We start from the raw sequence: 27,660 nt of genomic DNA, 5'->3' as shown, positions 1-27,660 counted from the left end.
AGAACTCATCTTTCCCGACATCCTCATCTCAGAACACTGCACACATTTTAATTTCTTACTTACTCATTCAAAACAACATTTTTAATTTAAAACTGAGTGATAGAGTTCCCAATAGAATTATGTTTTTGAGTCAAAAAAATAACTGAGATTTAGTAGTCTTCTTGGAACTGAAATTCACAAGTAAATGATAAGTAAATTCCAAGGCATAACCCACTGGTTTCTTGTCTTCTATCAGGAATCACCCAATTTAATGCTGTATACCAGGCATGGAAAACTTCTAACACAGAGATAACTGACAGAGGAGCCTAGGTCACAAAAGAAACTCATTTGCCAGAAATGAAAAACTTTCAATCTCCAGATAAATAATGTGAAAGATGACAGGAGTGGAGATATATTACAATAGAGGCAGAGCAGCCATTTCAGAGGAATTGCCTTGCATGTCTTGTTTTCTTTATTTTCCCAAATGGACCAAACCGCTAGCACTCCAATAAGTCAGTAAGGACAAGAATATCTGGTTTGTAAGGACTGATAAAACTGGACTTTGCTGATGACCAAATCATTAACAAATCAATGAAGTACAAGTTTGTCCTTTCCCCATCTGGCTCAAATGAACTCATTCTTAATACAACTTACCTCATCTTCCTCCCTTTTCCCCATGAAAACCCTGAGCCCCTCTCCATTAATTGGAGCACATTTGAGTTTCTACTTGAATCTGTGTCTCCCAAATGGCAATCCTCGAGACTCCAAATAAACCTTTTGCTTCTCTTGCAGTTTATGCCTCTTATTCGTTGTCATTAGGGAGTACTTGAAATAATCATCAGATAAATAACAAAGATCAGTAACCTAATTTATTTATTCCTTCCTTTTTTTGATGAACAAAACACAAATATGACTAACAAACTTCACACAGCCCCTCTCATTAAACTTTCATTTTTTTATAATTTCCTTTTGCAAATCATCCCAGAACTCCAAAACCACACATTCCATTCTCTTCACAACTCAACTAGGTAGGTAAGTTTATAGATAAGAAAATTAGAAATACACATAGTTCATTAAAATTCTTAGCAACTCCAATTTGCAAAGAAGGTTAAAACTGGACATAACGTGAAAGAAAAAAAAAAACAAGAAGGAAGAAAGGAAGGGAGGAAAGAACTTGGAAATCCATGAATTCCTTCAACATTACTCAATCAGGTCATGGCTTTATGAGTCTGCTGAATCTTTATGAGGATCAATTGTTAAATCCATAAAGTAGAAATTGTTTTTATTATGGACACTGAAGACTGTGGATGATGACAAAACATTTTAAACAGTTTAAATAAAAATAAGTATGATATACATCTAAAATACCAAATTTCTTGCCACAATTATTTTACTTTTAAGCCATAACATTTAATTTCTGCAATAAAAAAATGAAAATATACAGCTGATTTATGCAAAGACAAGGCTGTTACAAGCAATTCCAATCCATAAAAACCTTTTAAAAAATCGATTTCCTCCAGTATCTCTTCCACTGGATTTCGTACTTCATGTCCTAAAACAGAAGTGACCGGGCTAGCTGAGCTACACATAAGAGCAAGTGTAATACAATGCCTGAAAAGCTGTAGACATCAGATGATTCCTGATCCTTCTAATAACACAGCAGCTTATTTAAGAATGGCAATGGCTTTTACTTCTATAGTGGTATCAGGTAATTAAGTCAGATTGACAGCAAGAAAGAGGAAAAGACTGTGTGGCATCTTGTGGCACTCCAGAAGCTCCAGGTGCAATACAGGGTCAAAGTAGGGCTGCAGAGCAGCAAAGATAACTTCAAAGATGGAGAGGAAAAAGAGTTCGCAGTTCCAACACTCATCAGTAAATAGTCAAAACAGGTTAACAGGTAGAGAAAACACCTTCCCTCACCCTTTCCACAGCTGCCAGGGCCTCCTGACAGTATCTGACTTACCCTAGTGTCAGGAAGAGGCCAGAAATGCTCTGCCACCAAGCACATTTCTTGGCCTGCTTTATGGAGGTAGCGTAATTCAAGCAGGAAAATTCCATCAACCTTTGGCAGGGGCATTTTCTGGCAAGAATAGTTGCCAGAATAGTTGCCAGAAGTTGAAGTCTCGGTAATCTGTACTTCAAGACCCCACACTGTCTCCTGGCACAGCAACATAAAGCAACACTGAGAACATGCATCCACAAATACCAGCTTCCACCTACAAAGTCATCAACCCTATAAAGCGTTAAATGGTCTTTTCTTCCCAGAGGCCAACTGTTGGAGAAATGTTTCTAAAAATGTCAGCCAGAAAATCATAGAATTGCAGAATAGATTGGTGGCTGCCAGAGGTGGTGTTGGTGGAATGAGTGTGGCCCTGAAGGCAACCTGAGGAATCCTTGTGATGAGGAAAGTGTTCTGTATCTTGGCTGTGTCAGTGTCATATCCTGGCTGTCATATTGTACTACAGTATTGCAAGATGTTACCATTGGGGAAAACTGGGTACAAGGCACATGGCATCTTTCTGTATTATTTCTTATAAGTGCACATGAATCAATAATTACTCTAAATAAAAAAATTAATTAAAAAAAATCAGCCAACTAGTTCAAAATCTCAGCTCTTTAATAATTAACATTTGAAATATGTGCTTTAAGACACATGGATTTATTTGAGAGAAAAAAATTAGAGCCAAGTCATGTAAAGAAGATAGATTCCTCTTGATATTATTTTTACTGTAACTTCAGTTTCCATGGTAGAAGAGAAATGGAAGAAATTGAGAACCCATAGGTAGAATAACCCATAGACCAAAAAATTAGCCTCCAATTGTATATAGGTTTTTTTCATTCTGCAACTCATTGCTGACTCACTATGAGCTGGTCCTATGGGGGCACATGGAATAAGACACAATACAATACAATATAATATAAAAATCAGATGCAAAGTTTCAGTTAATACTAAACTTTAAGGATTTTATCCTAAGAATCATGGGGAAAATTTATGAAATGATTCTAAGAGGAATCAATATTTGAAAATTATTTTTTGATGGCTTATCAAATTCTCATTATCAAATTCTCAATTATTCAGAGGCTCATTATGTGGTCTGTGGGCTATTCTGCCACCATGGGTTCTCAATTTCTTCCATTCTCTGTTCTTCATAGCCTCTGAATACTTCCACTAGAAGGTGAGGGGAGAGGGGGCAAGGAAAGAAGAATGAAGCTCAAATATCACTTACATTACCTGTTTGTGGCCATATTAAAAACTTCAGGGGTGGTAGGGGGTTATGTAAAGAGAAAACAAGAAGATTGTGCCTCAGCTAGCTGACTGTATACAAATTTTTCTATTTTTCATTAGTAAAAGAACTTCAAGAACTGCTCTGGTGACCCCAGAACCTGAGATCACTTCACATTTCTTTGTGTTTCCTACAATGTTTACTGAATAAACAGGAAGCTCATCGGCCCCTGGCACAGGCATCTGCGCCACTCATGAGAAAATGTCTTCTGGCAGAGGCCTTCCGAAGCGGGAGGTGGGAACACCAGGTCTTAGAAGAGCTGCTCTGTTGTCTGAGGCCAGCCGCAGACAGGCCTTTGAGGAAGTCAATATCCTAAGACGGAACAAATTGTTGAAAGTCAGACCTTCAGTCAGAGTTGGCCACTGCTATAAGCTGAGAAATATTTTCACTGAAAACCAACAGCGAATGTTTCTAAATTTTAGTTCTATAATACAAATCAATTCTTGAAAAATCCTTATCAAGCCCTTTGGTTGGTCTCAGAGTAAATGGAATTCGGCGTTCAAGGAACACTGTGAAAACACTTGTACCAAAAGCAGGTTGGCAAACTCAATGGCGTACAGGGACCAGGCAAGTAACACACAAGAGTGGAGCAGCTTGGTGAAAAGATGAAGAGGAGTAGGGAATAGTGGGGGCTGTGATAAACCACAAAACCCACCCCCCAACTTAGGGGGCAGCCACCACTCAGCGCCAGCCAAGCGCAGAGTTTTAAACTCTGTATCACACACAGAGAGTCTGTGACAGGAATTTGGCTTGTGGGTCACCAGTTAAAAATTTCTGTATCAAAGGCTATTAACCTGGCCAGAGCACCCTGAAATCACAAGCAGCTCAAATAAAGATTAACAACAAAAATATAAGCTGCCTCAAGCAAGTATTTTTGCAACCAACATACCCAAGAGATGGAGCACCTCCTGATTACAGCCTTTTCTTGGCGATTCTTTCTCCTTTTTTCCAATGCTTCTTGGATGATTGGAGAGAGCCTGAGGTTTCTCTCAAAGTTAAATGCTCCATAGAGATAATGCAACCAGCTTGGTCGGCCATGCCCCTCCCCTAGGGGTGAACGCCAATTAGCTGGGCTGTTTGTGTTCCTGGCACTTCTTTCTGGATTGAAGTGTTCAGATTCATCTACAAAAATCACACAATTCAGGCAGCTCCAGAACAGAAAACAGAGCGGCAAGTGTGTGCCTGAGAAAGGAGGAGCTTCGGGGGAAAGGCACACAGGGGCACAGGGTGGGGAAGGGAAGCCGCCCAGAGTGTTCCAGTTATTTCACTGCACTCTCCCACACAGTCATTCTATTTGACTGGTAAAATCATTAAGAAAACACCTTTCAAAGTAGGCTTAAGACAAGAGAGTTTTATGTGACTCTCATGAAAATAGCCCGAGGAGCACGTCTCTCAATCAATGACGAGCATTACTGCAGCCTCCACTTCGGAAAACCCTGCTTCCAGCCAAGAGCTCAAGGCCCATCTCCAAACTTCTGAGGAGGCCCTCCCAAGGAAAATTCTTCCCTGCATCCCCTGCATGACATAGCTGGTGGACGGAGCGGGAAGCTGGCAACAGCTCCTTTGCCTGAAAGTCTCCGGGAAGAAACAGGGCCCCTTCTTCAGCTGTGCTGAGAATTTAAAGGAACAAAACAAGATCACAGGGCAAAAAAGCCATGGCTCCATCCCAACAACGCAGCTACCTTGAAGTGGGAGTCAATAAAGTTAAGTGGACTACTCCGGAGCTGAGTTCTTTAAAATAGGATATTTGAATCTGTGGTTGAAAGTTGGTGAGGTGGGAGAGAGTCCTCAAAAACGTTTGCCACTTCCTTCCAGGTACAGTCTACACAGCAGAACTGAGATCCGAACCCAGATCTTCCAACATCTCAATTACTGAGGTTAAATGCTATCACTGGTTTCACAAAAATACTATGCCTTCAGAACGGAAATGAACAGTATCAAAGTAATGGCAGTGCATAACTGAATGTGCTTGTTAACTTCCTTAGCTTAATGCCTTTCTACATTAATCACTTTAAAATGTTTCCTCATACAAGCAGCAAACTATTGTTTCAATGTTTTATTTTTAAAATTTTTATCTGATCCCAAGGCTCATAGATCTAAAAAAGAAAAAATATAATGGCTTTCTCTTCCCATGTTCCTACCACGTTCTATATGCTCCATCTACAGAAGAAACTGGCACTCTCACTATACAGTGTAACCAGCTAAATTCACCCAGCTACACTCTCAGTGTCCAGAGCACGTGTATTGAGTGCTTAACAAACGTCTACTTTTAATGGTGAAGATAATTTGTGAAACTGCATTCTGCATCTATCTCCATTTAATAAGACCATACACCCTTTTATTTGACTTTGTTGATGTTAATTTTAGTTTCTAAAAAGTATGAATATAACCAATTGCTTATATACTTCATCCAGTAAACATTTATGAAGCACTTGTGTGCCAAACACAGCCCTGGCGCCCCTGATAACAATAAAACCAGGCTATGCGGATGTCTAACCCAGCTGAGCCAGGAGTGCAAAGAACAAAAGACAGCTCAAGATTTTTAAAAATTAAGGAATTCCATTAAAGGAGATCTAATTTCTAACCCCTTGAAATATCAGATTCCTCCTTTTCCTCCTACCTAATTCTCAAAAACACAAACAGCAACAATAAAATCCCTTCAACTTTACATCTTGCCCTCAGGACTTTTGCTCTGCCTCTACACTGCCTCCTCCCTTCCCCTCTGTGTTCTAAGATATTTATAATGTAGATAGACTTATACTCTGTTATGAAGTACCTTCCCTCCTCACTCTCTGATTCTGGAGGGTAGATAACATATAAGAGTGAAAAAAAGAGTGGTATAAAAGGGAGTAGAGTCAGACAAATAAAGGACTCAGAAAAAACAAGCAGAAAGGTTAGGTTTAATGCAATGAGAACTATAAATAAACTGCAGCTTCTTAAAAATAAATGCATCCATGTTTAAGTGGTGTTCACATAAAATATACTTGAAAGGCTATTGCAGCTATTCATGTGTAAGATAATAAGGACATGGACTTTGATGGTGGCAGTGAGGGTGGAGAACAAAGGAATAAATACCAGGGTTTCATGAAGTCTACATGTTGCTAAAAAAAATGAGAATGGGGAAAAAACTTGTGTTTAGGTTTTCAACTTGGAAATAAGAAACTGATAGGGAATAATTTGGGAAGAAAGTTGATAAAATAAGGATATCCAGCTTGTGATCCAGCACCAGCTCCACACTCATCAAAAAGAACAATGAATTGGGGGGCTGGCCCCGTGGCCGAGTGGTTAAGTTCGCACGCTCTGCTGCAGGCGGCCCAGTGTTTCGTTGGTTGGAATCCTGGGTGCGGACATGGCACTGCTCATTAAACCACGCTGAGGCAGCGTCCCACATGCCACAACTAGTAGGACCCACAACCAAGAATATACAACTATGTACTGGGGGGCTTTGGGGAGAAAAAGGAAAAAATAAAATCTTGAAAAAAAAAAAAAGAACAATGAATTGCTTATTTGATTGGAAGTGAAGTTAGTTAGGTTCAAGCTAACAGAGTGACATCCAAATGAAGATGGTTTCCACACAGCAGGGCTGGATGCAGCAGACTTATTTTGGTGGCTCCAGGGAACCATACCTCTTGATAGTCATGCCTTGTGTAGCCCCTCCCGTATTGACTCCAGTCTTGGGCCACACTGACTGAACTTAGTCAATGGGACATTAGCAAACCTGATGTAAACAGTACTTACACATTGGAGCTTGCCCTCTTGGAACCTCTGCTTTTGAGATCCAGCCACTATGTAAGGAGGCCCAAGTCAGTCTCATGAAGAGATCACACGGAGAAAGAAAGTGGTCCTTAGGCTTCCAGTTCCCCCTGCCAAGTGCCAGACATGTAAGCAAAGCCATCTTAGATATTCGTCTCCCAGCCACCATTTGACTGCAGCTACATGAGCAATCCCAAGCTATATTAGCAGAAAAACCATTCAGCTGAACCACAGTCAATCTACAGAATCAGGAGAAATAACAAAATGGTTATTTTAGGCCATTAAATTTTGAGATGTTCATTACACAACAATAGATAATTGAAGCACTGGAGGAGAGATGAGATATAAGTCTGTAAAAGGCAGATTTAGGAATAATAAACAACAGTCACAGCTAGCATCCATTAAAGGCTTATCATTTGACAGTACTATACTAAATACTCTGCCTGCGTTATTCTGTGTTAATAATACTCACAACAATACTAACACAGTAGCTATCATTAGCTAGTATCCCCACTTGGCAGATGAGGAAACTGGTATTTAAAGAAATTAAGTAACTTACCTAAGATCGTACAACTAGAAAGGCACAGATGGGACATAAACCCAGGTCTACCTGTCACCTGCACAGCCGTGAAAGATGAAGCCATGAGAATAACCTTAACAGAGGAGTGAGAATAAAGAACAAGGCTATGGGTAGTGATAGGGCCAGCTGTTCGACACATTCTAGCTAAGGAATCAGTGCTAGCCCCTAAGTAGAAAGCCACTTCCTGCTTGTTCTACCTCTGTACTTCAACTCTGGTAAAAACAGTGTCTCCTAGAGCCACATTTAGAGTCACCTTTTGGCTAATGGAGTCTGGCCTCACATATCTATCGCCCATATCATTAGGATCACACTCTGGCCATCTCCAGGGACAGGCCCAACATGAAGTGTCCTCTTTTCTGGGCTCATACTCTTTTCCTTTGGCCATGCCTAGTTCTGATTACATTAGCAGCCCTCCCCAAAAACTGATTTTTTGAACCTCTAGCAGAATTTGAGTCAAAAATCCTTACAACTTGGCCCTTAGAAATCATCTAGTCCAGACTTTTCAAAGATAAGGAAGCCAAGTCCCAGGTTGGTAAATTGCTTTCCCCAAGGTCACCCAATGACCTATGGTCAAAGATCAGCAGTCCTAATCCTCCTCTATTGCTGACAGCTGAACCACACTGTCCCTGGAAAGGGTATCACTCTTAGCATTTCCTCATTGGCCATTCTTCAAGGAATAGCTGGTTGAAATAATGCTAAAACTGTGCCTTGTTCCAAGCAATCAGTTGTGTGGGAATGGAGGAGGTAGGGGGTAAGCCAGGGAATGGATGGAAATACCAAGAAGAGGTCTTATCTTCCCAAAAAAAGCTTCTTATACTATGTCTTTTTATTCCTTATACTCTGTTTTAACACTAATAAAAAGACAGAGTTAACTGCTATAGTTTATAAAGTTAAAAAAAAAGTCATAAAAGTACACAAGTAGTAAAGTAAATAGCTTCTGGCTCTAGAAGTCACACTTCCATCCCAAAAAAGGAGCTTAAAATCACAACTATTGGGTGTATTTCCTTCCCCTCTGCCACAAAGGCTAGTCATTTTGTTTTCTTTTGCTTCTTTCTCCTTGTCAGATGTGGAACCACTCTCTGGAGAGAGCCCAAGGGCCCCCCACCACTCATTCCTCAGGAGTTGTGCATATGAAAGTCTGTTTCAGCCTAAATCTTCTCTTTCTTGTTCTCAGGTGTGTGTTTGTTTTTTCTTTCTTTCTTTCCCTCTTCTACTTTCTACTTCTCTTACCCTGTCTGCTCTCCTGACTCAATTTATTCTTTCCGCGTCCTCCCAAAGATATGTGATGCTATGTAAAGAAAGAAAAAAATCCAGATATCTATAGAGGCGTCCACTGTGGTCTCAGGACTACTTATGGAGGAATAAGGAAAGACTGGAGGCACAGAAAGTGCTTCTGTTTGAGATGCTCTGACTTGAAATCTCTTATCTCAGGTATGGAAGAGAGTCTGGCCTTCCCAAGTAAATTGTTCCAAGACCAGAAACAAATATATCTCATTTTGCTCAACTCACACCTTTGACTGTAATTATGTATTTTTCCCAAGAATTTCTAAAGTGTTCTACTGGCTGTCTCTAAGGGAATAGTGATTTTCACATGAAGAGAAGAAGATTCAGAAACTAGGCACATTCTTTCAGGCAATACAAGGGATCAAACTCCTGATTTGCATTTTTTCAGATTCATGGAAAGAACTTTTAAACCAAGAAAAGGCTTTATAGATCATCTGTTCCAATACCAATTTTCTAAAATAGAAAACCAGCTCTCTACCCAAAGATGTTTTCCTCACCCCATCTAGACCTCTCCCCTTGCAACACTCAAGTCCTCAGGGCCACTGGTCACCATGTGCCATGACACCACTGGGAGCTCAGCACAGTGGAGTCCAGCTAATTCTCCTGAATGGACTTTTTCAACTGGGATCAGGTTCCTCCCATCTTAGGTAATTAAGACTTTTTCTGGCTTTCCACAATGGCATCTACACAACTATTACTTTCCCACTACCATAATAAAGTCTTTCCTCCTTCAAGGTTCATGCTATGTGGGTATGACACCCTCTCTTCCTCCTTGTTGGTGCCATCCATTGATTGGTCATTGTCACTCACTGAAAACTTTGGAATTTGGCACCCCACATCTCGTCATCATCTTGAAAGACTTCATCATTCATGTAGGAGACTCACCAACACCCTAGCCTCAAAGATCCTTGGCTTGGGGCTGGCTGGTGGCACAGCAGTTAAGTGCGCACGCTCTGCTTTGGCAGCCTGGGGTTCACCAGTTCGGATCCCGGGTGCGGACATAGCACCACTTGGCAAGCCATGCTGTGGCAGGCGTCCCACATATAAAGTGGAGGAAGATGAGCCCTAATGTTAGCTCAGGGCTAATCTTCCTCAAAAAAAAAGATCCTTGGCTTATCAAACCTTGCAACCTGTATTTACCACTTTCATGGCCAGGCCATCATTCAAGAGCTGCTTCCTCTTAAACTCCAATATGGTATAATCTCCTTTCCCTCTGCTGGTTTTTCAGCCTCATTGACTTTACTAATCCCAACTCTACATTTATCTACCAGTCCTTAGCTTCTTGGGCTTCCCTTCCTTATCAGTCTAAACTCTAGAGCATCATTCAGTTCTCCTGCTTCTTCTTTCTAGCACTTCTAAGGCCAAGCCCCAATTCTGGATCAATATAGCCATTTAGCTTCTCCACTCCTGCATTTGCATTGTTGACCATACACAACGGAAATGTATCTGGAAATGACACAACCATCCAAACTGGTGTACTAGGATTGTGAGGTCTCCCTGCCTCAGGTGGGTCCTCAGCCAAGTGTTCAGTAACTGAGGGCATATCCCAGTTTCTCTTTCCTCTCGCGTTCTCTACAGTAGCTGTATCAACTTACACCATGCTCCACAAACTGCCCAGCCTACAGCCACACCTCTCTCTTGGAGAGAACGTCAACTACTACCGCAAAGAAAAAACTAAGTATCACAGATGTGAAGTCTCTTAACGTTCCCATACCTAAAAACTTGTCCACTCACACTGTGCTAGCCAAGATGAACTCATCACTTAGTGGAACACATTCATCTCTTTTTTTACAGCAACTAAGCCACCAAAAAGAGTTTGTCACTTTGTGCCACTTTGCTATAATATTAGCACACTGACATATTTGTGTATTTGGTAATATTCTGGCATGGCCTTTTAGCTTCCCAGTGGGGAGGCATCTTGACCCTCAGGACACAAAGATAAAGAGACCCAGTCAAGGAAACCCAACTGTCCAGGGTGCAGGCAAGGGAGATGTGCAGGACCTGGAAGGACTCCCCTGCTCGTGGCCCAGCAGTGATGTATTCGGAAAAGAGGGAGGCATCCGACATCCACCTTCCCTGACTTCTGTGTCATCTTAGACTTCTCAGGAGGCTGGGACAACCTAAACCAGAAGTGCTTCTAGTTATGCTGATATCCCTGCTTCTCATCAAGGTAGTTTTCCTCCACAAGAAAGGAGGATGATGCTATGACAAAAGCAACAGACATTCCCAATCACAGAACAGAATTCGACTTTAAAAAAAAACTAGCACCTGTTCTACCTAATCAGACTGTAGCCTCAGCTCCCCTCTGCCATCCAGATTCTCAGGAACGGGCATCTGAGGCCAGCGCAGCTCTGTGACAAGAGAAGAGCAGGGGAGCCTTTGGAGGAGAGGGCAGCTGACAGAGACAGGGACAGCAGCAATCTCACCCACGACCACAGGTCTCCAGCATGGAGGCAAGAGCAGCCTAAAACATTTCCACAGGTAGGTGATCTTATTGGGAATCCTTTATTGTTTAATCTTATAATGTCCTTCTTCTGGAATAAGATTATTCTTGTTTTCAGAAATCCTAAAGAAGTAAAACTAATCCACACATGTGGGGGGAAGGAAAAGAGAAACCAGAAGAGAGAGGCTAGACTCCATGTCCCCTGGTGAGCACCAGCCATGGAAGGAGGAGCCTCCTTAGGGCCTCAGTGGTGAGCTGGGAACCAAAGCAAAACTAAACCTCTCAGGACTGACAGGCCAGTCTAGCGCCTCCATCAGGAACTCTCTGACCCACGTCCTTGGGGCATCACAGTGAATAAGTTGGTCCTATCCAAGATAGGGCTTATTCACTCTTCTCTGGACATTCAGGCCAGCGTGGGATTTATGCCAACAAGGGCCCTGTGATGTTTAATTTTATGTGTCAACTTGGCTGAGCCACGGTGCCCAGATATTTGGTTAAACATTATGCTGGATGTGTCTGTAAAGGTGTTTTTGGATGAGATTTACATTTACATCGGCATACTTTGAGTAAAGCAGATTGCTCTCCGTAATACAGAACAAATGACTGACCTCCCCTATGCAAGAAGGAATTCTGCCAGCAGATGGCCTTTTGGACTTGAACCACAACATTGGCTCTTCCCTGGGTCTCCAGCCTGACAGGCCTGGACTTGCCAGCTCCGATAATCACATGAGCCAATTCCTTAAAAGCAATCAATCTCTATCTGTGTGTGTGTATTTTATATATCATATATATCTCCTATTGGTTCTGTTTCTCTGGAGAACACTAATATAGGCCTCCTAAAAATGGAATTGCTAGGCTATCAGCCTAACAGGCTATCAGCATCTGTCCTGTCAGAGCCCCAGGCAGCATTTCCACACAGCACGGCTATCCTCTATGATGAGACTCCAAAGCCTGATTGACTTCCAGTGAGCACTGCTGCTCATCTACCAAAGCCAGTCCATAGGGACAGTCCAAAATGCACCTGTACTACTCTCCTCCCATCCCAGAGTCTCCTTCCTTCCATTAAACTTAATCCATCCCTGGTTCTGATCCAGTCCCTTCCCATCTCTCCCAAGTCATTGTTCCATTAATATAGGAGGAGTTTCCCAAAGAACGCAGTTATGATTCTCGCATCTTAGAGAAGTAAAATACATTATGCAGAATATGTTTAGATTTAAATTTGGGGTGTGCTTTGACTTAGAGTGACTTAGAAATAATGTTCTGCTTTCAAGTATAGTATCATTTCCCTAAACAACGTAAAGCAGTTGTGCTGATAATGATCAAGGGCCTGCACCTGTGAGTGGGACTTAGGCGAAATAAGCCAAGAGTGAGGAGTGGGCTCCTTCTAAGGGGCAGGTGCAGGTTGAGCAATGCTCCAACCATCAACTGGTGTGCTGTGTCCATCTGTGCAACTGATGACCAAGACCCAGCCACAGCTCTGCCCTCACAAGAGAGGAACCTTCTGGTTACCAGCCTATTCCTCTCCTTCCCTTCACATTCATGCACCCCGAGATTAGCATCCAACATCTGCCTCCACTCCCTCACACCCCATGCACTCTTCTTGGAAATTTTATATAAATATGTATGGATACATTATTTTCCGAATACATAGGTAAAGAAGTAAAGATTCCCCTTCATGTGTTCCCCAATCCCATTCCCCCTCCAAAGTCAGGAGCACTTGTTAGCAGTTTGGTATGTATCCTTTTCAGACCTTAGTCTACAAATTTACTCCACAAGTATATAGTTCTTTTGTGTGTATGCATTTTCACAAATGTGGTAATATTTTCAGTATTATTCCAATAATCTCCATTTTTCACTTGATGAAATGGAGACCCTTCTATTCCAGTGAGTATGCATCACTTACGATGTGCCAGGCAATGGTCTGAGAGGTTCACGTTTCTCAGCTGGACAACTGCAATAACTTCCTGTCTCCCTGCTTCCACCCTAATACCCTGCAATCACCCCCACACACCTGCCTGAGTGATTTTACAAAAGCCCGAATCTGATCCTCTTATTCCCCTGATTAAAACCCTTCGTTGACTCCCCACTGCCTCAAGGACAAAGACGAAATCGGTCAGCATGGCTTACAAGGCCCATCAGAATGCAGGCCCTGCCTTTGTGGCTGGCCGTACTTCTCACCACAGCCCTAGACTCCAGCCATGCCAAACTGCTTGCAGTTCCCAAAACATACCAAACCGGCTGCTGCTTCCTTGGCCTTCATGCCCTTATTTGCCTTCCAAGAAAAATTAGTTGAGTTGCAAAACATATATGTAAACAACTAAATGAATTCTCCTGCTGGAACGAGGTATCAGCCACATCACTGTTAAAAGTTGGGTGGGGGGGTGGTCTAAGAAATATTATAACTTTGCTTTAGGATAAGAATCCAAAGCATCGCTTTTTGGTGGTAATTAGATAACAGGGTCAGCTGCTTAGCAAACACTTACTTGCCTCCCAACACCCAGTTGAGCAGTCACTCGTGTTTGAGGCCTTCTCTGACTTTCCTGTTAGAATCGACTATCCTCCTTGGTAGGACCTTATTTTGCCCAGGACACAACGCAGCAAAGCAGTCACAAATTGGTGAAGCCAGGATTAAGATTATCAGATTTGTTAAAAACAGGCCACATATTTGGCTTTCTAGAAGCCAGTAGCATAACAAGTTTTCCAGAGACCATAAGGTTAAAACAAACTGGCTGCTAAGGATAAGCATAACTAGTCCTGACATGGTTACCAAAGAGAAATTTCTCCCAAGAGACCTCAGAGAGGACAGTATGTAATGAGATAAAGAAGAGCAGCCTTAAACATTTTTCAGAATTAACAGAGAGACAAGTTTCAGAGACGTTACTCAAAAATCACTCACCCTAAACTACCGGCTCACACCAACACATTCAAATTAGTTCTCTCATGACGGGCAGGAGACATACTTTAGGGTATCCAGTGATACTGTCCTTAACATATTTTGAACCACGGACAACTCTCTGAGGTTCTGATAAAATGCTACATATCCTCTCCTCAGAAAACACCCTGACATAATATTTTGCATCTATTTTCAAGGGATCATAGAAACCTGAAGCTTGTCCATGGAACCCTCAGGTTAAAATTCCCAACCTGGAGGAGTACTATATATCCTTGAATCAGATTTCCATAAATAGTATTCCCCACAGTAGGACTTTTAAAAGGTTCTTCTCTCTGGCCTACCTGGAAAGCAGAACCATGTGCTTTAACTGTCAGCCATGGTAGACATCAGGTTCCTTCTAGAAAAAGAGAGGTGCCTAACAGGAGCACCCACTCACTTCTCGAGGTGATACCCGTGGGCAAGACCAAGAGTCTCCAGAATTCTACAAAACAAAAGCTCTACAGTTTCCATCATTAAGCATGGCCAAAAATAATCTAAGTCTGAAAAATCTTCAACGTAGGTGTAACCAAACAGATATCCCAACTGGGTTTTTTTCTAATCTCATTAAAACACTCAAAGAATATCTAACTTTGAGTAATGTAACTTCCTGGAGCGCTTTCCAAGAAAAATAAGTCGAGTTGCAAAACTTCTACGTAAATAACTAAAAAAATTTTCCTGCTGCATGAGAGTATTAGCTACACTGCTGTTACATTGTTGGGTGCAGTGTCTAGCAAAAATTATAACTCTGATTTAGAATAAAAATCTACAGCATCACTTTTTGGTGGTAATTAGGTAACAGGGTCAGCCATCTGTTAAGAATATCTTTAGATCACGATACTAAATCCATATCACTGATTTTCTTTAATTGTTTACCTTTTAGAGGGAGAACATACTTTCCAGTTCACTAAAAGTGATATGGTCCTTGGGCCCCGGCCCAGAAAGCCCAAACTTGAGAAACTCTAGACTCTCTCCTGAAGAAAACTACTTCTTTCGTAGAAGGTTGTTATGAGAAATTCGGTCAGATATTCCATTGAAAGCAACATATTAAGCCTACAGATGTTTCTACTCTTCCCTTATATTACCCTATTTACTGCTAACTGTGTTATTTTCTTTTCTCGGTATTCTCAAGCCTCTTGGAATTTTTTTTTGAGGACCTACATCAAGCTTACTACCTATCCATAGTTTCCAGAAAACATCTTTACCCCACTTCTTGATATCTATGACAACCACCCATCTGCTGGTAACTCTCCTACTTTCTATAATTCTTACGGACTTTCAGCAGTGCCCACATCTGTAAGCAATGTATGTACCAGGGGACTGGATTCTTTCTCGTCCACAATATTTTTCTGAGGAATAACACAATCAGAGCTACCCTTTGGAAAGATTACTCTGTCAAAGAACAATATCCAAATGATTAGATGGTGTTGTGGGCTGAACTGTATGTATCCCCCCAAAATTCATATGTTGAAGCCCTGCACTTGAAGATGAAACGTCTAAAGAGATGATTAAGTTAAAATGAGGCCACTAGGGTGGGCCCCAACCCAATCTGACTGATGTCCCTACAAGAAGAGGTAATTTGCATGTGTGCACCCAGGGATGACCACGTGAAGAGGCAGCAAGCAGGCAGCCATCTGCAAGCCAAGGAGAGAGGCCTCAGAAGAAACCAAACCTGCAGACACCTTGATCCTGGACTTCCAGCCTCCAGAACTATGAGAAAACAAATTTCTGTTGTTTGAGACACTCAGTCGGTAGTATTTCGCTATGGCAGCCCTAGCAAAGTAATACAGCTGGGATGGTTAGAAGGCAGGTGCAATAGTCAGGGAGAGAAATGGAGCAGCTGTGGCGAGAAGGCAGAGGTCAGCGTGAGTGCAGAGGAAAATGAAGGATAGAATGGCAAGAAAGATAGTGACACTGCTTAAAAATACAGGAGAGTCAAAAAAGGGGGAAAGTGATTTCAAAGAATGAGGACTTGAATTTTACTCACATTTCCAGATGTGTGTAGCTAAATGCTTTCTTGATATCTCTTTGTCTATCTTGGTCTTCATTTCCTCACACAGCAGACACTCAAAAAATTATTGATTGACTGACAATCTCACTTAGTGAAGATTAAAGCAAAATAGGACCAAGTACATCTGCTTTTGGGGGGGTTGTTTTTTAATCTTACACCACATGTCCTTAAATAGTGAGCCTATCTTGAATTTCCTTGAAAAGGCCTAACTATACTTTTAAAACATCCTTGTAGTTATTCTCTTTGCATTTTCTGCATGCCCTAGCTGATTCTGCATTTTATTTTCCAGACCCTGTCTTCAAGGTTCATTCCAGTCTCACATAGTATATATCCTTAATTACCTACTACTCTTTCTATTTTTACATGTCATTTAAAAAATCTTTGAGTTCTTCAGAAAGCAACCCCTAAATATTAAAGAAAAATCATTTTACACTAATTTGTGACAAATATTTTCCAAACAAAAAAGAATGTAATAATGGGGTGGGAGAAAAGATGGTAGAGATTTTAACTTTGCTGGACATGGCAAAGCCTCTGGGAAGAGTTTAAATTATTTTTTTAAATTGTTATCTCGGTTCAAATTTCTGCTACATTGTCCAGCTGGGAATTCTGGCCATGAACCTGTATTCTAAACACAGAGAAGTCTAGAAGACACAATTAATTACTTGTTGTCACAAAGAATCACGTTTTGCAAAGCCAAGAGCAAAAACTGTATTGTTATCTGTAAAATGAGATAATGATACTTGCTTTATAAGTTTGTAAGCAAGATTAAACAGGTATTAATTGTAAAGCTGACATGTCACATAGTCTCAAGAACTTCATTCATTCATTCATTCAATAAATACCAAGGTCCTAGGAATTGAGTTGTGAAGGCCAAACAACTGGCCCGTCCTCTACTGCAAGGTACAGGGACTTTACCAGTCACTCTGGCAATCTCCCTACGTGTCTGGCCAAGGCTGGACAGATCCCAGGAACACTTTATGGCTTTAATACTCTCCCCCCAAAATAATCTGTGCCTTACTTTTCCCAACCTGTAACAGCTAAAGATATTGCCGTATCTCATTATTTCTTAATTTAACACCTGCTCTATACATCTTCTTTAGATATTAATATCCTCCATTAAATCAGACAGCAAGATTGTCTTCCTAATTTCACTTGCATTATACTCCCCTTACAAAATTACTGAGTTTAGAATAATGTATAAATACAAGCATGTAAGAAGAACTTCTAAAACTTAGAAACACTCAAAATAGAATATTTCTTTTTTCACATAATTTTTTTGACAAATGCCTTACCGCAAAAAAGATAAGGAAATAAGGTTAATCAATCTTACATTTAAAGATTAAAGTTGATTTAGAAAAAGGCTCTCCAAACTTCTGTCTCTAGTAGGATGAAAAATAACAAGAGGACCAACTATACAAAATGCAAGATCATACCATCGCAGAATCAGAATTTCCAAAACGAAAGGGACCTTCCTCTTAAGTCCTCATCCTGACTGAAGTGGTCACCCAGCCAGTGAGTAAACGATGCCTCCCCCAACACACACACACACACACACCCATCTTCAAATGAGCCAAGGCTAGAAACAGCTATGAAGAGAAAAGTCAAATGACACTTGGGAAAATAAATAAATAAATAGGCAAGAAAGGTAACATAATTAATAGAAAAAGTAAAAATATACAAAGAAGACACATAGCAGGTGTCAGATGAAAAGATATTATTAGGCAGTAGAGAGATTAATTTACTTTCTAATTCAAAACAAAGACTTCACCAATGATAGATTTCAAAAAGTAATTTCTTAAACAGAGGTATTATTTGACCCCTTCACTCTCTTCCATTTCCTACTTATGAAATGATCACCTAAAAACCTATGAATTGTTTTCTGTTTGCAAAATGATTCAGCTTAGAAAGCAGTAGAATGAGACCGGTCATTCAGTAATTTCTCCCACCCACCCTTGCAGACATCACATCACAAAGACTATGACTCACATTGTCATACAGTTTCTAGCCTTTTAAGAGATTTACAGATTGTTGTGATGAAGACTTGCTCATAAATCTGAATGAATATTAGGATGAAACTATTTGTACCATTTCCTCCCAGCCAAAAGGGATACTAACCATGGTACCAGACAGCTCTTAATCCTAATTTATAAGATGATTCACTGATTTTAGACTTAAGAGAGATTTAAGAATTAAAGCGTCTGAATCAAGAATGAATTCTTAGATCCACATGCCTTAATGACAGACTATAACTAGTTCTGGAATTGACTAGAAATATTGATATGTTATTCACAGCTGAAAAGAAAACTTTCACAATAAGAAGTAATCCTAGCAAATGATTATGTTTTATCTTTATTGCTTTCTTTGAATAATGTGAAAGGTGTTTGCAGAAAGAAGTACAGTGACGCTACATTCAATGTATCCATTTTACATGCCTCACACTGAAGTGTTTATGCTTATTCACTTAAAGCTCTGGCTCATTTGTAGATTGAACCTGTTCATGGGGCTCAGCCTGGTCATTCACTGAGCAATAAAGGCAAGGGGAACCTGGGATGAGTAAATTCAGTCTCAGAACCTCAGAGCAGAAAAGAGAGTACAGGACTGCTAGGTAATGTTGTTTGACTTAAAAAAAAAAAAATCCTCACCAATTAGGAATTTCAAAAACCTTGCAGAATATGAAATGAAAACATTAAAAATTAAAATTTTAATTAAAAATTAAATTAGAGAGAATTTTTAGATAGCACACAGGAAAGGATGGTGGAAAAGAAATGGGGCCTGAAGCACGATTAGAATTGGAATAAGAGGATTGAGAGGACTTTCCAGCTGAAGGAAACAGCCCGATTAAAGGTCAAGAGGAGAAGGGGAAGTGGGAAGAAGGTCAGAAAGGAAGTCAGAAGATCTGGCTAAGCTTTTGGGTACATGTCAAACTTAACAAACATTCTTTGAGTGGCCACTGTGCACCAGGACAGATACAGAAAATGTGACCCAGTCCTTGCCCACAAGTAGCTCTCTGTCCCAGTGTCAGAGACAAACACATAAACAATCAATTACAACAAAAATCATTACGTTCTGCAGCAGAATATGTACCAACTACTATGGGAAAAACAGAGGTAGAAACAATTAATTCTCCCTGGGAAGGCAAGGGCAAGTTTCACAGAGGAGAAGACTGTTGAGCTGGCTCTTAAAAGGTTTTTCCAGAGAAAGGTGGGAATGGGAGGAGGATGTGAGAGAGGAATTGACAAGAAAAAGAAGGATTTTCTAAAAACAAGGATCACATGAGGAAAAGCCAATCACTCTAATCATGATGGTTCTGTCTGGTTAGAGAGACTATAATTACAGCACAGAGCGCTGGCGGCATCAGGGGACCAGGGATGGTAAATAGCAGGCAATGAGATTGGGCAGAGAGGTCATATTTGAGAAGGAAAGTTTGGTGCAGTCTGGGAGTAGGTGGTAAAGGACAGGAGAAATCAAGAGACAGGGCAAGGAGAAATCAAGAGACAGGGCAAAGAAAAATCACTGAAGCAGGGGAACATTATATATATATATATATTTATAAAGGATAAAAAATATACTTTATATTATATATTTATTACATATATATATATATATATATATACACACACACACACACACACCCCAACACATATACACACACAGGAAGAGGAGAAAGGCATCAAAGCTGATTCCAAGGTGTCTAGCTTTGGAGACTAGAAGAATAATTTCAGTACAAAGAGAAATTTGGTAGGAAGGGGTGCTAGTCTGAGAAAATGACGTTCCATTCTGTTTTACGCATGTTAAGTTGAGGCTGAGGCGGTGGATCTGTCCTTCACGCAGTGGGAAACACAGTGCTAACACAGAGACGGGAAATCAGGGAGAGACTACACAGGATTTGCTGAAGGAACATGTGTACACAGAAAGTGGGGTAGAGGGCCAAAATCAGAGGCTTAGGGAATATGAAAGCAAAAGACCAAAGTAAAACCAGGCTGACGTGGTGTAACAGAGCCAAGGAATTCTCAAGAAGATCGAGGCAGACAATGGTGTCAAATGTCAGAAGTGGGGTGACAAATTGGATCAGGCCACGTGACTGAACTGAAGACTGCTGGGACTCTCATACAGAGCAACTTAAGGAGAATACTGGGGGCAGAACTGAGAGTTAAAAAGGGAGTTTAAAAGAGCTAAAACAAGAAATGGAGATGAAGTAGAAGAGGACAGGATTCCAGGAGATCGGCAACAAAAGAATGAACAAACAATGCACAGCGTACCTGAGGAATTTCATATCACACAGGACATGATAAAATTCCTAAATGCATTTTAAAGAAAAAAAGAATTCCTAATGAGAGTTGTAGACTATTTATCCTGAAAAATGATTCCTCTCTCTAGATTACCCTAAGAAATGCCAATAGGCAGCCTCTAAAATTCCCAAATATTTTCCAAATATAACTTTGTTAGATATAATTATTTTCATTAAAAAATTGGCCAAGCGTCTAAAAGTACGTGTTACTACACCAAGAGAACTACAAACCTCGACCAAGCTTTATATGGCATATGGCCCAGGACCAGTTATTCCACAGCAAGGTCCGCACAGACTGTTTGTTTTCATCATTGGCTGAAATGCAGTGGGCCCTCCCTGAGTCAAAGGTACTAAGCCTTTTATGATGTTTATTTATATGGAGAAGTCATGATTCCTACCTCAAGGTGCCAGCATCTTCTCAAAATGCCTAAATTATGAACAGAGAATAAACCACTCAGAATCTAACCAGATCATTACTGCTCCATACAAATTCCTTAAAAAAAAAAAGGACTTTTCTTGGCTAATTTGGGTTACTGTTTAATTACAAATTTTAATTATAAATTAAAGTATAGTTAATTTAAATTATACCAGGCAAATTCCTTTCAACAGTTCAATTATACCTGGAACATAATACTAATATTCTCATACTTTCTCTTCATTTTTTTATCTCCAGAATATCTTGAAAATCTGTGAACCTTTCACTTCAGAATTCTATGGGATAATTCAATTTAGAGAGTAAGTTAATTTGGGGAAGTAAGTAGCCCTTTGAAAATACAAACACACACACCCCCATTACAGATTTCTGTAAATGAATGAGTAAGCATGAAGGATACACTGGTCAACTCAAAAGTCATGCTGTGCAAGAAGGGTGAGACACAAGTAAAAACACAGAACATTGGCTGGCCGTTGCCTCCAGGCCCTTCAAATTTCTTCAAATTAAAACTATCCCCCAGGAATATAGAACAGGACTAGTCTGGCTTCTAAGAACCATAGCTTATGGCTCAATGGTTGAGGTTCCCTGGGAGTCACCACTTCTCTTCCAGTCCTCTTACAGTCCTGTGGCTATAAATAACCTGGCTTAGAGGGAGAGTTTGACAGCAAACGCATGCAATAACTAACCTAACAATGGATCCAATAAGGAAACACTGAAACTCATGGTGCCACATCTGCATTTCCTCATAATACAAGGAAAATTCTACACTGCTAGTCGTTATTCCCAATTATTTTGCAGGCAACCAAGCATTAAATATTTATTGAGCATTGACAACATACAAGTTAAGCACAAGACCAAAACCCTGATTTCAGAACGCAAAAAATGACAATCTCAAAAACAAAACAGAAGAAAGTACACTTGTTTGGATAGATTATGCTAATAAAGTTCAGGTTTGTGCCCCAGCTGTGCTGATTTGCCATGCTCCGTCTTGGTCATCGACTCTTACTCCAGGCCAGCTTTCTTACAGACGTGAGCTACAGGACAAAGGGGCCCGAGCGGGGCGTTTGGAAAATCAGCCAACACCGGGATTGGAAAAACAAGCAAAGGCGATGGCACATGTGTAGTTACTATACTGTTGTACAGGCATCTCGTGGTTTGAAAACAACTTTCTAATAAATCACTGATGGTGATTTCTGAGAATCACTGGGTATACGAATAAAGTCAATTTTATAATTATAATGTACAAAGGATGATGCTGGTTTTGTTTACTACATCTGTAACATTTTATTTTCAAATTAAACTTTAAAATCAAGGCCATCCATCTTAAAATGGTATCATAAATCAAAATGAGACTACTTAGAATCTAGTGGTCACACCATTGTCAAAGTCTAATTATATAATGGTCATTTTATAAACACAACCAAAGCCCTCAGGGTACGTCACAAGGGGATGTTGCCTTTTCTAGACTGAAGTCACTTGGCATCAACTTCATTTTAAAAGGCTCCTAAGGTGTGGTAATATCTGTGACTCATGAATTGTCCTTTCATTGCTGTACCCATTACGATTTCGACAATTAAGCGAGCTGTTAGTCTTACTTCACTTGTTTACCGCACACAAATAGCCTTACAGTAAATATCGTGTTTATTTAATTTGTTTTTTTTAAAGATTGGCCCTGAGCTAGTATCTGTTGCCAATCTTTTTTATTTCCTTCTCCCCAAATCCCCCAGTACGTAGTTGTGTATTCTAGCTGTAGGTCCTCCTAGTTCTGCTCTGTGGGCCGCCGCCTCAGCATGGCCTGAGGAATGGTGTGTAGGTCCACACCCAGGATCCAAACCAGTAAAACCTAGGCTGCCGAAGCCGAGCACACAAACTTAACCACTTGGCTACAGGTCCGGCCCCAAATATCATGTTTATTAAGGCAAATTAGTTGGATCCACTTGCCAGATATGACCCAAAAAAGATGGGGGGAGAGAAGCTAGTATCATTAAATCAATAGTTCCATTTACAAAAAGGAGGGTGAAGAGAAGGAAAGGTGGCTTTATCCAGTGCGGCAGGAACGCCAGAGTAAGAACTCCTCTGAGAAACGGGCTGTCTCAGTACTCTGCAATGGAGGACGCTGCAAAGGGAGACCCTGAGGGCCTCTCTATGACTGAAAAGATGAGAGCACAGGCTCGGGGAGGGCAGGGAAAGAAGGCAGGGGGCTAGGTGGGCAAGGCTGTTCAGGATGATAACAGAGGAAATCGACAGGTGAACTCAGGCAATCAGTGTCCTCCTCTGCAAAATGAGATCGGTGAACTAGGAGGTCTGAAGCCTCCCTTTGAATTTTCCAAGTGCATGATTTTATGATTGGCGTTGTATGGAATATGTGCCGTGCAAAGGGCGTGGGAGTCACGCAGACCTGGATCCCATCCCTGGTCCACACCGGGAAGGCCAGGTCCCTCAGCCTCTCCAAGTCTCAGTGTCCTCTGGAGCCTGGAAGCGGAGAAGGGCAGCAGACAGGCAGTCAGTCCCCTCCTGGGAGAAGCCCAAGGATGGATCCAGCACTCCTAACTACCTTCATTTTTTCCTAAGTAAGAGCATCTGGAACAAATTTAATGCTCAACTCTACATAAGCAGCATACATTTCATTTCCTATACACCACATGCTGTACGTGCTGCTTGGGATAAAACGTTCTCTTCTGCGTTTTGACATGGTCCGCTACTTTAGAGTACAGACTTAATGTTACACCTTCCCCGGGACTTTTGAAAGAGGCCTGTCAAAATATCTAGGAGCCAAAAGGAAGACGGGTGTGCAGCACACACGCTGGAGAAGCAGAGACTCTGTAACCATAACTTGCTTTTATCAAGACTCTCAGATCCAATGACAGTTATTCCAGGACTATGAAAAAAGTGCAGGAAAATGGGCCCTTTTGAGTGAAAACAACTCAAGAGAATACCCAGGTGTGAAGCAAAGCCAACCTTCAGCAACAGGGAGAAGGTGGAAAGGCTGGTGTGGAGGCACCTGCTCCTACTTCCCCTTTCATCTCTGCCTCTGTGCTCCCCGCCCCGAGCCACAGCCCCACACCTAATCAGCACCCCGCACGGACGCCACAGTCTTCAAAGCACCCCTCCCTAAACTCCAGTCCTTTGGGACAGCTTTTGGGGAAGAAACTGCCCTCATAATTTAACCCACACTAAACGTTAAAATCTGATGACGGCTCAACTCTTCCTTTCCTGAGGTATTTTATTTGCATTTTAGAAGACTTCTGGACAGAAGGTGTCAATGTCGAAGCAATAAATCTCCAGTAACAGATTTTCAGGTCAACTGGGCAAAAGTTTGAGGGATGGGGCCACGGGTTTTTCAGTTTTTGAAATAGGTGTAGATATCTGAGCCATAATTCAGTGGCAAATTGTGGCAACCATTAACCCTGCTTTTATTTCTCCGTATTGGCTGCTGAGTTTTGTCTGTTTGGGGAAAGGGAGGGGATGCGGTTGAGAGGATATTGTTATGTCGTGGCCATGCTCATTTTTCGCTTATATCTTCTCCATCAGTCTCCTCCTGGTCTGGTCAACTATCAGTACGCCTTCATCATGCCAGAAAACTATACTATACTTAAACTTATGTCCAGATTGGGCTACAGAGAAGTGTCTAAATTCATCATCCTTGGGTTTGTATTCCAGTCAGTCTACTGCCTGGTGAGTATTCTACTCTTCACTTTTAACATCTTATTTTTAGACAGTTACCAAGTTGGCAGGGTTTCTCAACTCTAGCACTATTAACAACTAGGGACAGAAGATTCTTTGCTGGGGGATTAGGGAGGTATCCTCTGCATTGTAGGACGTTTAACAGCATCCTTGGCCTCAACCTACTAGAGGCCAGTAGCAACCTTCCAGGAATGACAACCAAAACTGTCTCCAGGCATGCCAAATGTTCCCTAGGGCCAAAGTCACCCCCATTTGAGAACCAGAGTTAAAATAAGATTACAAAAATGGCAGCCCAACTCATAGGTGGGAAGAAAAAGTTAACAATTGTTTTTATGAGGGTGGTAATGTGGCATGCGATTCAGAATTATCCTCACTCACTAGCCCCCATAAAGTTTTATTGTAAAGGAAACAGGGTATCAAAACCTTCAAAGAGAAAAACAGATTCAGCAACTAATAAAGTGTCTGGGGAAAAAAAAAAAAAAGAGTGCTAGGGGAAGCCTCAGTACGAACCTAATCTGGAGGAGAGTTCTGTCTTCTACTCATCGAACATGCTCCTTTTTATTATAAACAGTTTGTGCCACCAGAAAAGAACAAAACTAATTGGGACATATGCGCCCCTTGCCTTAATCTGCTCAGCTAGCCTAGCAGACAACTTCAGAACAAACTTCAAACACAAAGGTAATTTTATGAAACCATTCAAGTTATCAAAAATAGAAAAACAGCACTAACCCATACATTGGGTTACAAGCATCTTTTCAGTTTTACTGGATAATGTAAGTGATTGATAAAACTTTTAAATTATGGCAGGCCTGAAAAATTAAAGACGGGTATCTTTTTCTTGTTGCTATTTTGCAGTCAACAGACTCTAATACAAAAGCACACTTCCGTTCCTTTGTCAGCTTGGGTTGGGCTGCGGAGCTTTCTGCTCTTCCTCTCTCCTCATCCCAGAGCGAGTGACATTCTATTAGCATCATAAGACAAAGATGTAAACGCCAGGGAGGGGCGCTCTGGACTCCAGCGGGTCTTTTCTCAGTTAAATAGAGGATAAGATTCTCGTCTGAAACCCACGAAAAAGGACGGCCAGAATGCATAGCTTTTAAAATAGGTGTTTTACCTACGCATACAGATGACAGTTAAAATACATTGAGGTGCTTTCTCTCACTTCAAATTCCATCAGTGTTGTTAATCGTCCCATTTTATGCCCTTTTCTTCCTCTTTTCTCTAGACCAGTGGGTCTCAAAGTGTGGTCCTAGGTCAGCATCACCTGGGAACTTGTTAGAAATGCACATTATCAGGCCCCACTCCGGACCTAAGGAATCAGAAACTCTGGGAGACAGGGTTCGGCAAGGTGCTATAACCTCCAGGTGACTGGAACGGACCCTGAAGTTTCAGAACCAATGATTTCCGCCAGTGTTATTTCTATAACCACAAATAGATTATTTTTTACAGAACACAAAAGTGTAGACTAGTAAACTGAGTCCTCTACGCACTTTACATAAACTCTCATTTGATCCTCAAACCCGATGCAAGATAAATGTTATCCCCACGTGAGGGATGGGGAAACCGGCTCAAGATCCCAAAGCTAAGAACCGCAGGTGGAAGACTAAAGTTTTCGCAGTTCTTTTCACTACTGAAACAAAGGTCCGTCGCGCTTTATTAACAAAGTCCCTATCTTTTGCTTTTTCGGCAATTCGGAAAAAAAATAGAAACGGACGGGTGAGAGCAGTTTGCCAGCTGCCTCGGATTCTACCGAATCGGAATTTAGGGGCATGACACTGGAAAGGCATTTTTCCAATAAAGACGTTTAATTCGGTTGCGGTCCCTCCTATCTTTGTCCGGGGGACTGCGCGCATCCCACAGAGAAGGGGTCGGACCCTCAGGGTGGGGACGCGGGCGGCATCCCGGCGAGCGGCCACCGCTCCGCCGCAGCCCGGCATCCCCGATTCGACAGGTTGTGTGCGCGAAGGGAGCCCGCCGGCCGGGCCCGGGGGAAACTGGCAAACCCCAAAGCTGGGGGGGGGGGGGGGGGCTGCGTCTAACCCGACACCGCAGCTCCGGGGAGGCTGGGGCGAGCGGTGAACCAGGACACCGCCGAGGGCCGCGCGGGAACAAACCGCACATCCCACTGGGTCGGAGAGAAGCGCAGGCTGGCCTGGCGGGGAGCGGGGAGCCCCGGGAGCCGCACACGGGCTGGGGGAGGACGAGCGGGCCAGCACTCACTGTGAGGGTCGCTCTTCTCCCGGACCCCGTCCACTCGGCCGTCGGGGTGGATGCGCAGGAAGAAGCCCCCGTTTTTGCAGTAGAGCCGCTTGGGGTCCTTGAAGTGGCCGGGCGGGAAGGCGCCGCTGCCGCCGTCCTCGGGCAGGGCGGGCAGCGTGGTGATGCTCCCGGCTGCCATGGCCCCGCCGGGGCCCTGCCGGGGCCCCCGAGCCCCTGGAGCCGCGCGGGGAGCCGCCGCCCCCCGGCCCCGGCCCCGGCCTCCGACCCGCTCCGGGGCGCGGCCCCGGCCCCGGCCCCCCAGCCTCCCTCCCGGCGGCGCGCGGCCGCGCCCGCGGGCCCCCAGCCTCGCGCCGCTCGGCCGCTGCCCTCCGCCGGCCCCGGCGCGGCGAGCCGCTGGGGTTGGGGCTGGGTGTCTCCGCGGCCGCCGCTCTCGGCACAGCCGCCTCCCCAAGCTGCAGCGCCCGGGATCCGGTTGCAACCGCGGGCACCGCGTCCGCTGGTCTGGCGCCCGCCGGGCCGCGGCGTCACCTCTTCTACATCTCCACCCCCAACACCCACCAACCCACTACGCCCCCGGCTCTCCTCCCTCCCCGCGCGCCGCCCCCTACTCGCTCGGGGTTTTCTGGGGCCGGCCTCTGGGTCAGGCGCTCTGGCCGCAGCACGCAAGCGCGCGACATCAGACCCGGAGGGGAGCCCGGACGCGGCCGGGGGTGGGGGGCGCGCCGGGAGGCCACGGCCGAGGCCTCCCCAGCTCCAGGGGCTCGGGCCCGCT

General features: G+C 42.7%; 1 protein-coding gene across 1 annotated transcript in view; it reads right to left on the bottom strand.

Annotated features, from left to right (window-relative positions):
* The window catches only part of LOC123284554 (fibroblast growth factor 2), a 57,063-nt gene extending 29,663 nt beyond the window's left edge, over positions 1-27,400 (bottom strand). Inside the window, exon 1 of the mRNA XM_044767269.2 lies at positions 26,889-27,400. Within this exon, the coding sequence (XP_044623204.1) occupies positions 26,889-27,066 (178 nt within the window). The 5' untranslated portion in view covers positions 27,067-27,400. The remainder of the gene's footprint in view (positions 1-26,888) is intronic.
* Positions 27,401-27,660: the final 260 nt, after the last annotated feature.

This window comes from Equus asinus, chromosome 3 (genome assembly GCF_041296235.1).
Source record: "Equus asinus isolate D_3611 breed Donkey chromosome 3, EquAss-T2T_v2, whole genome shotgun sequence".
Classification (NCBI taxonomy): Eukaryota; Metazoa; Chordata; class Mammalia; order Perissodactyla; family Equidae; genus Equus; species Equus asinus.
The sequence above is the reverse complement of the archived record's forward strand: the minus strand, read 5'-3'. Positions and strand labels throughout refer to the sequence as shown.